The 12,053-nt window shown below is 36.3% G+C and overlaps 1 protein-coding gene across 2 annotated transcripts in view; it reads left to right on the forward strand.

Moving 5' to 3' along the window:
- Nucleotides 1–12,053, forward strand: part of LOC127974532 (protein PTHB1) — a 105,987-nt gene that overhangs the window by 64,035 nt on the left and 29,899 nt on the right. For both annotated transcript variants that reach the window (XM_052577876.1, XM_052577877.1), the window contains one exon: nt 1,565–1,684. In XM_052577876.1, coding sequence (XP_052433836.1) covers nt 1,565–1,684 — 120 coding nt within the window. The remainder of the gene's footprint in view (nt 1–1,564; nt 1,685–12,053) is intronic.

The following is a 12,053-nucleotide window of genomic DNA, read 5'->3' on the forward strand; positions in this document are numbered from 1 at the left end:
TAGCACATTAACATGGGTTTTACCTGCTTTCAACGCTCGCTACAATATCCTGACTATTTCTGGAGGAAATGTCATCACAAGAACTATTCAATGACAAACTCATTTCTAATCATCCTTTTCCCTGAACAGGTCTCCATTCTCAAATATAAAACCCAGTGGCACAAGTGAGAGGAGAGAATAAGGCAGGCCTAGGCTTTTTTTTATAGTGATTCTTTTAGCTAAAACAAGTCTACTTTTTATGTTTTTTGCTTCTCTCATGAACTAAAACAATACATGCAGCCACGGTTAGTTAGAAGCTGAGACCAGACACTACTGTGTTGCTTGTCAGCATATATCTGGTTTTGTTTTTGCAACATTTGAAAGCATTCTACTTGTTTAGTTGTCGGTGTAGTTACAGGTGTCGATCACACAAATACTGTACTGATCTGAAATATTACTCCTAAACGAACAGCCTGTAGAAGTCTATGTAAATATCAGAGGAGGATTATGATAAGCTTTTCTTTAGGAAAGTAAGCAGTCAAACTAGATTTGTCTATTTGTTAAAGAAGAGGAAAAGGATTGTGGGTAAGAAGGCTGGACCGAGAGACATAAGAGGCTGATTCATCAGTCCCCTTCTAAACTCCTAATTCTGGCTGATCCTCAGCAGAGAGTGTCAAATCCATCTGATGGAGTGCAGCAGGTGTACTCGGACCTGCCAGCAGTTTGGAGAAATGTTAAATATGTCAACAGTGTGTCAACTTTACACAAAGCACAAAGTATAATTTTACGTAACTGGTCAATGTGTAGAATGGAACCCTGTAAAGCCTGACTTGTGAAATAATAGTCCAAAAATCATTTTATTTTATTTTTTATTAATTTTAATAAAACCTTTAATTGAACCAACAATATTAAAAAAATGCATGTGTTTTATGTTACATATACATATATTATGTTACATATATACATATAAATTTGATAAATAGGGCGTTTATCGTATAGTGAGAATATGGAGCTCATAGTTGAAGAGGAAAAAAAACCACCTCAATTTTATTCAGAAGTCCAAACCGAGCAAAATAAACAATTTGGTGCATATATTGTTATTTATATGGCCAAAAGTAAGATGGATTTCTGATTGTTTGTAAAGTAAATGCGTGTAATGTAAGTCAATAAAAATTTTTAAACCGTATAGTAGACTGCTTGCATTAAATGCATATAAATATCAGTAGTTACTGTATATCTCTCAATAAAATGATCAGTTTATGAGTAGTTTTCCCATGTAATATGACTAGGAGATGTACAATACATGCTCCTCAAAAGTTTGATTTATCATATTTGATTCTTAGATTTAAAGAAAATCTTTTAAGATTTTAGAGCAAAAACACATACCACCACCTAAAGGTGGACAGTTTTAGAATTATACTAAACTTTTGTTCACTGAAACATTCAGCAAAGTTATGATCATGCTGATCATTTCAAATTCATGCATCAAACAGGATACAGTAGGCTTTATTGGGTGAAGTGGAGTACAGAGTTATACTCTAACCGGTTACTTATTATTAATGAATATTTGTGTGTTGTTTCGCAGCTGGATGTGAGTCCATTCCTGAGCCGATAGTTGAGCAGGAGGAGGAACCACTGCTGCAGCAGGACGCCACCAAGTACATTAAAAAGAAACAGCCATCCAAGAGAGTCAAGAGCAAGTCAGGTAAGACATCTGCAGAAAGCCTCACTACTGCACTGATTTAACAAGGATGCAAAGTGAAATGCTGCAAATTGACAGAAAATCTCTAGATAACCGAGTAGCTGTGTAAAGATTGCGAAGAGGTACATTGAGTGTCAGGTTTGGTGGTATGCGAGGACACACTGTTTTGTGTTTGTGTTCATACATGTTTAAGCAGGTCTGCAGCACATGCCTCAATTTGTATAATCCAGAACTGCAGACATAGTTAATGAGCTGAAAATCTGTGAAATATACACAGAGAAGAACAATAAACTCTCAAAAGGAACAATTGCCAAAATCCACAAACTCCGGTTTATGTAAAAATGAAAGAAGGAAAAGACATCATTCGAAACAAGTAGGCTGCATGTCCTCTGGTAAGCTTAAAAACAGAAATCTTATTAGTGTTAGAATGTGTGAAATGGATAGTAATTATTGACTAGTTCTTCATAATTACTTTGAGCTGTTTAAAGTGCTGATGGGCTTTACTAAGATGTTAATCCCATCAGCGTCCCAAAGAAACAGTGTTCTACATGTCTGACAGCATACAAATACCAACCGAATAAAACATTACCAGATTTACTTTCAATAATAGTTTTGAATAAAACAATACAATCTTTTAGTGGTACTCAATGGACATTTCATTTCACAAGAAGCAATGTAATATTGTTTCGTAGAAATGTCATCACAGGCATATTTTTGTGACGAGTCTGTGTTGTTAATTTTAGTTAACACAGTTACTGTAACGCATTTCCCAGATATTTAATATGTTTAGATTTCCTTGGATCCTCAGTAGTGCACCCCAAATATTGGAGAAAGCCTGAATGCTCATTAGTTGGTTGTTGTTTTGGTCTTTGAAGAGGAAGATCTGCTCAGACATGTACCTCAGTCGCCAGCTTTCTTCTGTCTGAGTTATTAAACGTACCATTTCCCCTAACAACACAGAAATATTTAGACAGAGGAAGCCATTAAACAGGAACAGTGAGGAAGGATATCTGATACAGTTGAAAGGATTCAAACATTGTGTGTGATGTTAATTGAAACAGAAGCCAGTCTTTCATGTGTCTCTCATCTCTTTTAAAACACATTCAGAGTTCACATGTCCTCTGTGTATCTCACATCAGATCAGCAGCTAGACTCTGAAGTAACACTATATATTTATCAACATGGATCGTTGGCTGTTAAACACCCTAAATTCAGATCCATGTAATTCTAGCAGTGGCTTAAGGGCCGGCAATACAGTCGAGGTAACCGCACTGGGGCCCTTCAATATTTTTTTAGTTTTATTGCAATAACAGATAAAACAGCATACATCGCTGTTTTATGCACAAACTTAACAAAATGTATTGTAATTATAGTTTTTTATTGTAATTCTTATACTTTGTGCATTCAGTTAACTCACTTTTTTGAAATTACAACACCCCTAGAGTTAAACAGTTGAGTTTTACCGTTTTCGAATCCATTCAGCCGATCTCCGGGTCTGGCGGTAGCACTTTAGCTTAGCTTAGCAAAGATCATTGAATCTGATTAGACTGGTAGCAACTCGCTCAAAAATGACCAAAGAAAAATAAAATAAAAAGTTGCTTGGCCGATATGAATAGGAACTATACTCTTATTCTGGCGTAATAATCAAGGAACTTTGCTGCTGGACAATGGGTGCAGCAGGCGCAATGATACTCTGCTATCGCTGCAACTACACAAACTAGCTGGGGACTATTTTCAGACACTGTGTAATATAATTGTGCCTGCTGCACCCATGGTTTTTTACATCAAAACCAAAAAATTAACAAATAACTGCGAAAAACATTGCCATACATCATGATTATTAGTAAATTCCCCCCTCCCTACCCAAGTCATTAACAGAGTTGTTTACCGTATATGAATTTCTCTTACAAACAAACTGTTATTGGTCACACTATAATCATATTTTCGACAGACATTTATTCCCTATCAGAGTGTGCAGTATTTTTCCATAACCAACTTCGGAGTGAAATGACTCCATGCCAGCAGTTGTCATGTCATTCTGTACTCAAATTTCAGGTGGTAGTCCAAAAGAGTCAAAAAATCTATGTTATAGTTTTTCTCTAGATGACTTTATTCAAACCACAAAAAGACAAACTGAATACTGAAAAATGCATCTTCCAACCTGGGTGAAGTCATTACGTACATAAGGAAGAGTTTGAGGTAATTTGTAATTTAATGGAATACTATGATTTTTGAATGGTCTCCAAAGTCCAAAGCTTCTTGTTCATCACAAAGATCATTAATTCTCCATCTGTGAACATGTCCCACTAGGCCATCAAAGCCTCACAATTTTGCCCTATAACAACAGAAATCCTAGATGGCAAAACCCTGGCCAAAATTGTACAGTGTGCACCAGGCTTTAATAGCGGACACTTAGATTACTCAGTGTATGGAGAGTTTATGATGAGAGCCAGTAATAAATGGCCTTTCACATGCTGACATGTGTCATGATTAAGGCTTGATTGGCTCTATATTTAGCAGATTGTCATATGGTTTCCATTACAATGCTGGTGCTCTATCAGATAGTGCTGAAACCTATAGATAGCAGAGATGAGAGGGAAGCTGATGCCCATATATGAGTTCCCACTAAACAGGCCTCATTAATCTCTCATTATGTTAATGTTCTCAGAGAAGCAGGGTAAATTTGCACAATTTACTCAAGACAAAATAGATTTACTCACGTGAAGCACACAAGAGACGATACTTCGTGTTAATTTCAATAGAGTTTAAAACTAAACTAACAAAAACATACTCTAACAAGCATAAAAACACAAGACATGCAAATCTTAGTTGAAAATGGTTTGTTTTTAATATTTTAGTCTGTCACATCTCAACTTGCACAATCTTGGTTGCATTTTTTTAAGCTTGCTGCAGTGTGTACACTGTACACTTTTTCAGTGACCTTCCTGAAGGGATTTTGTCTTTGTTAAAGTGTTGTGCCGTGAACCACACCAACCAGCAACAAAGTAAAACACAACATTACAAACTTTGTGATCGATGTGATCTAGTGTGATCGATTTTTCTTTTATGCCAAAAATCATTAGGATATTAAGTAAAGATCACATTCCATGAAGATATCTTCATGGATATCTTCCATGAATTTTACTTGAACAGACTTGACAAACTCACCAACAGAGGGTTACAAAAACAAAGCTAGGCATACGACTAAGGAAATATGAGTACTATATATACACTCATGGGCCAATGATTAAACAAGACACACCTGAAACTTATCATGAGAACATAACACATGAAGATAAAGAAAGACATGAAAATATCAACATTTTTGTTGTTGATCATATTTGTATGTTTTATTATGAGATTTCTCAAAGTTATGTTATGTTGATCTTGTCATGTGCTTCTTTATCTACATGTGTTATGTTCTCATGATTAGTTGTGATCAAATACTTATAGAAGTATGTTTCTTTCCTTCCATTCTCTTCATTTTTCTCAGTTTAATGCAGAAGTGTACATTACTGTGCATGTGCAACTTTGGGTGAGTGCCATCCACAGTCATGTGATGTGAGCCATGTATAAAGGTGTGCTCATGCCATATCGGAATTGCCATAATTAGGAGATTCCGACTCGTAAAAAGTGGTCACGTCCACGTAGAACTAGTAATTACAGCTTGTGGACTGGGAGTTTTCTGAGAGCTACGATTTGTACCAGTGACCGCTGTACCACCTGACCACCACAGGCTCTGTTTAGGCGTTGATAGTCTTGCCGTAGAAAAGTATAAGTCCGAGACCAAGGACATGAGAACGTAGAACGTCATGTGTTGTCATCTCGAAATTACGGTAATTACGATATGGTAGGAACGCAGAATAATGTCATCTGTGTTTTAACACAAACATTAAACAAAATTACTGAAAACATTTAAAATGATAAACTTAATACCAAATATGTAGCTAGCGAGAATTGATATATATGTGCCCTTTCATAATTTCTATCATATTTTCCCTTTCAAAACTAGTTTATACTTCTTTTAATTCTTCTTTCAGCTCTTTGCAAAATATTGCTGTTTCTTTGAGCTTCCTGCCCAACACAGAAACATTAAATCTCCTAATACTATGTATTTCATATCAATTTAAATATCAGCTATATGTGAAAATAAAAAAAAATTATCAACCAAGGTGATTGCAGATCACAGGCACAACACGTATGAAGAACAGAGAGCATCTGAGGCAACATTTGAGTTAATTTGCAGTTTTGCTTTGTTAATTCTATAATTTTTATTATACAGTATCAGAGTTTGAACCCAGACATTTTACTTTACAAAATTGCACCATAGGCTATCATGACTCCATCTTAGTGCCAGAACTGTCACTGATGGCGACTAGGTGCATAATGCCCCTGGTCCTGAATGCTTTCTAATTAATTGATTTACCAAATGCTCAAAGTGTAAAGACCTCCACACTCCCACATGCTCATGAATTCTCAATATTACTGGTGGCATTGTGGTTTTACTGCAGTAAGAAAGAAAAAAAACACACTTCTGATTAGGTTGTGAATCTGGCATTGAACAAAAGTGGCTTTTGTGTCGTTTTTAACAATATACCTTTAAGTTTGTTAAAAGGAAGCAGTGAACTGTAAACTATACTTTTCCAGATCCCAGCTGTCCAGTGGGCTGTAAACCGCACTGCATGTGCTATCAGAGCATCGATGACTAACGTATGTTCCTCATCACGGTCCCCAACAGCTCATTGAAACACTCTGCTCAGGCTGTGCACAATCTGTGTATGTTGTTGAAGTTCTTGGCCAGTGGCTAAAGTTTTTATTACGTGTGTCTGAGTTGATTTTGTTTAGGCCATATGGTAATCTCCTAGTTTAATCAGATAGTCAGTAGTTTTCCAGAAAAGAAGGATCCTAAAACAAAAATCTTCTTTCTCTCTTTCTCTCGTTCACATGTAGTTAGTTCCCTCCAATTACGCCGTAAAAACTGGGATATGTTCCATCCTAAATATTGAGGGATGGAAATTAGATACATTTCCAGGTAGCGCTTGTTAAAAAAGACAAGAAAATGCTAAGCAAAAATGTGTTGATGGCAAAGCTGTCGACAGATGTGTTTAATTGCATTAATTAATTAGCTCTGCTTCATGGCAACAGCACAGCAGGGAAAGTGTAAGGAGATTACACAAGCTGATCTGTTTGGAGTTAGTTGGCAGGACAGTCGGTGTGGTTTTAGTGGCGGGCGGCCAGCCATCACTGCGGACAGAGAACTCAGTAAGAAACCGCCCGCAAACACTCGCACATTCCACATCTCCCGCAAGCTCTGAAATGAGAATCTCCTCTAAATCACTGTCCACTCCCTGACTCCTACAAGAGATTCACAACCTCCTAAAAACTGACTCCTGCTCCTATGTATATACAGTATATGTTGGAGGCAATAGACTAATTCAACAAATCATCAAAGGACTTAATTATATATATTTTTTTTAATTTTAAATATATTTTTCGAGGGAAACCCATTCTTCCAAAAATATTATCCCATTTAAAGCCAGAAGTTGGAAATACCTTAACTAAGCTGCTGTGTTTATTTTCTAATGTTAGCATGGCCACACAAGCAAGCTAGTTTCAACATTAGTCACATGATGCACTGCAGATGTGAAAATCTGGTCTGGTGAGTTCCAACAGACACGTACACAATAAATACAGTATCACCATTTAAGTATATTTTAGTGTATATTTTTATTATTTATTAAGTGTCAGTTCACCCAAAAATATAAATATTTTACTTAACCTGTAAAGGCCCGTTCACACCAAGCACGATAACTAAAAAGATAACGATAAAGATATAGTTTTAAAAATCGTTCTCAAAATTAAAGAATAGCGGAATCCACACCACATCTATAACGATAAAGACAAAGAGAAACGATATCATTGGAATCACTTTCAGAACTATTTTTTTTTTTCTGATGAACGATAAAATCATTGCCAACCAATCAGAATCAATCCTGCTGTAATAAACTCGAGAATTTAAAGCAGCAGACCCACGTCCGCTTAGAATACACAGACAATAACATTCGCCATTGTGGATGCTAATAACGTTATCTTTAAAGTTATCGTGCTTGGTGTGAACGGGCCTTAAGATCTGTATGCATCCTCAGAACAAAAGCTAAGATTTTATTGTTTTTTATTAGATTTTTTAATTAAAATTCAGGTTTAATATTCTATCATATCCATCCATTATCTGTCCAAGTTTAGGCAATCAACATTTTCAGGCTTCAAAAAGTCCATAAAGACACGATAAAATGAAAACCAAGTCTGCTGAAGAGATGCAAATATTTTATATGATGAATAGATCCACATTTAGGCTTTTACATAGATATAATATTTATCACCACACATTCATGAAGAGTCAACATCAGTGTTTGGAAGCTCAAACGGGATGGCTTGACGTGTTTCTAGATGTAAACACAATTTAATTGTGTTTCGAAGATGATTGAAAGTCTTTTAGTAAAAGATGAAAAGTAAAAGGGTTTGCATAAAAGATTTCAGTTTTTTTTTTTACTTTGTACCATACAAATGCAATATGCACTTGTTTAGATAGCAGGAAGCCCCTGTTTTTACTTAAACAGAGCAGTGTTTTGAGAACGTCATAGATCCATATTGTTTAAACTCTTCAGGAAGTCAGCATAGCAATGGCTTACTTATAGTTGTCTCTACATATTAACGTGGCATTGAAGTATTTAAACACAAAACAAGTACACATTACATCCTTCAATTAAGAATGAGGCTCTGGATTAAACCTGTGAGTCCCTTCTCTTCGGATCTATGGCTGCTTTGTCTGTTAAATCCACTTGCTGCTCTGTCCTGCTGACCACTGCAGAAGCGGCGTGTGAGTCAGCACATCTGATTAACCCCTTCACCCTCACTGCAGGGGATTCGTGATTAACCATGACATTTGACATAGAACTCATAGAATTGTAAGATGTTTGTTTACACTGTGTAGGTATGGATATACTATATGCAGATTATCTCAGATGATTTTCTCCTCCTCCTGCATGAATGTCTGCATTTGACAGCTTTTTGTCTTTGTTCTCTCAGATGGTCACAGAAGCAACACACTTTTTGGTTGGCACTATGGTTTTCCCACTTGATAAAATAAGAAGCACTTGACAGCATTTAAAGATTTATAGATCTTATTTATTCTGATTAAGCATGTTCTTTGTTCAGATCAGTGAACAGATATATACTAAAAATCTGGCAATATGTTTGTATGTGAAACTTCTCGCATTGTCACAGCCAGACAGTATGTTTACAAGCTCTGAAGATTTAATTTACTGTTGTTAACTTTAGGGCTTTCTTTTTGTTTTTACTTTCTTTGGAACGTTTTAATTTAATTACAAATGATGAACTAAACATTCCCTGAAAACAGCAGGTACTTGAATAAAGAAAAAAATTAAATACAATAAAAAGAGTAGAAACAAAACACATACAGTGTTATGTGAAAATCAAACAATAGAATATGGAATCCTAACTAATCACTTCATTGTCATTCCGTAAAGATACATCAAGACAGCTGTCAACCGTTGTATGAAAATATCCTGTTTCAGTTCGAGTTGGGCAGTCATATATTGAATTTAGTAAACAGATTTAAGTACTGGAATATTTATGGTGGGTGTGGCTTCATCCAGTTTTCTGTTATGAGATCTATTCTGCATTTACTCTTATTAAGTACACAATAAAGCCCCTTTCACACTGCACGTCGGACCCGGCATATTGCTGGAACATTGCCGGGTCGCCTTCTGTGTGAAAGCAACCACGTCCCGGGATTGATTTTGGCATTGAACCCGTGTCGGGGACCTAGTAACTAGGGGTGTGACGGTTAGTATATAACCGGCGGTTATAGTTGAACACCAACTCTATAACCGCCAAAACCGTGTCATTAAAATATTTTTTACAAACATTTTTCATCAAAAATTATTTTCATTTTTTAGATAGGATCATAAGATGCGCAATATATCGGGAGACATGGTTTTTACCACTTAATGAAGTTTTGTAAATCGTCAGACATGATATTTACCACTTCATTAAATTTTGGTTTGTAGGAAACCTTTCTTAAAAACGAATTTCGTTTTGTACAAATTTTATCTTAATTTTAATAAATGTTTCATCAACCAATTGCATGTATTTTAATAAATAAAAAGCAAATATAGCAGACAATGATAACCGTGACATGGAAGCACCAGCGCGCCGCGTTCACTTGCATTGCACTGTGAAGTAGAGCGCATCTCATCGTAATGAAACTCAGCGTAGGCCTATGCCTCATACATTAGCATTTAATATCTTTGCTGCATCCTTTCTACAACAGACAATGGCTTTTTTTTGTGGCTCGCATCAGTAAATTATTGCATCGTCCATTGACCGCAAAACAATCAGCGGATGGCGGGCGGGTGCGGATTTGAAATTTTCTCAAAAAACTTTGGCGCGGATGATGAGTTTTGTGACAGATCTCCTTAATAAACGGAGGTCTGAAATCTCTGCCCCTATACCGATCAGAGCGCGCGCTGACACGGAGTTAACCCGCTATCTCCAAGAACAACCAATTGACTCTACGGCAGATCCACTAGCATGGTGGCGAGACAATGAAACACGCTATCTGACGGTTAGGTTATAAACCGCTGTATTTGCCGGAATGGCAGTGTGAAAGGGACTTAAGAGTACATGCAGAATGTATCTCTGGTTTTTACTGCACAAATCCTGGGGTATGCCTTCAAGCAAAACTTATGTTTGGTTTTGTTAACACTGTTGATTAAGTTTAGGGTAGGGTTTAATGTAGGTGATACTTTATTTTCAAATGTAATTAAGCATTAATATTTAGTGCCTCTTACTAAGCTGCCAGATACGTACAACTAACGTGGATTCACGTTCATCTATTTTGGATGAAAGTGAATACACTTACAGTGGCATTTACTGTACATGTCACATTGTCACAAAACGTCCAAGAAGCAATGTCATATTTTGCAGAAATGTCACCACATGCTTGTTACACGGGAGGTGGGGGGGTGGGGTGGGTTACTTGGACATCCATCAAAAAATGAATTTTTTCACTGTCGCCCTCTTTGATAAACTGCATTATTTTGATGGAGCGCTTCAGGATCAGATGGTGTGTTGGGTATTTTGGGCTGTTTAAGGTTGTCTGAGGTCAGGTCTCATGGTGATACTTCCTGAAGCTGTGACAGAAACACTGATCCAGGTTGAGCTCGCAGCCTATTTTTAGCCTCAGCTGTTGTAATTAACCTCACCTATTAACTGCAAACTATAAAATTGCTCTCTGATCAGCAGAAGGGCATCGTGCTGAAAGAATGACCTCACTGCTTTGCTGCGACATCCATCCGCCTCCAACAGTTGCTCAGGCCCTAATCCTGCTCCGATTGTACCTTCCAAGGATTAGAGAGCATTTTAATTTAGCCAATCAGTTCATCTTAAATCAACAAGGCTCTAAGTCCAGTCTGCCATGTCAAACACAAACAGCCACATGCCCTTGACCTCAAACACAAACATAAACCCTACTTGTGCAGCCACAGAGTGCAGTCATGAAGCTGGTGACACATTTCCTTTAAGTGGCGTGTAGTCTTTAAGTAGAACAATTCTAAGTATTATATTAACTGTTAGTTTTTAATTTGTTAAAAGACAGGGACTATTTTCTACTGTATTTCCTCAGTGGTTTTCTCACTTCCAACTGTGGAAAGAGCATTTTATCCATGTTAGTGCTCCCTGACAGTTTGGAAGAGAGTGATTTAATCACAGCTGGTTACATTTCACAGCCGAGGAGAGTGTAAAATCCCAACTATAATTAAGTGTGCAAAATTAACAGCCTGAGTAAGCCCTCGTTTCTTTTCTTTCCTTTTTTCACTTTCATCTGCATATCTCAATTCTTTTGGATCACTGCAGTTTGTATATGAAAGCACTTTTGACGATGCCTTGTCACAGCCACAAGTTTATAACCTCTAAATATAAAACCATGAATTAGAAATAATGAAATTATGAAATAAATGTTGTTAGACTAGTCTGTGTGTAACTGCCCTCTTTTCTATGTTAAAACTTAGTTAGATCACCAAAAATTAAATTTTTTATATATAAAAAAATAAAATAAATGTAGTTTCATAACAAGGTTCGGGAGAAGTACAAAATACCATACAAATATCATAAAGCAACATTAAGCGAATTCATTTTATGTGACAAAAAGACTCAAATTTAAACCATTAATCATTTAACAAAAATCATTCTCTACTGTATTTCAGTTAAATTATAATTTGTTATAAATTGTACAAAATCTTAGAGATTAATAATCTGAAAAGGACTACTATAAGTATATTCAATTTGATCT

Source organism: Carassius gibelio, chromosome B16 (assembly GCF_023724105.1).
Source record: "Carassius gibelio isolate Cgi1373 ecotype wild population from Czech Republic chromosome B16, carGib1.2-hapl.c, whole genome shotgun sequence".
Lineage (NCBI taxonomy): Eukaryota > Metazoa > Chordata > Actinopteri > Cypriniformes > Cyprinidae > Carassius > Carassius gibelio.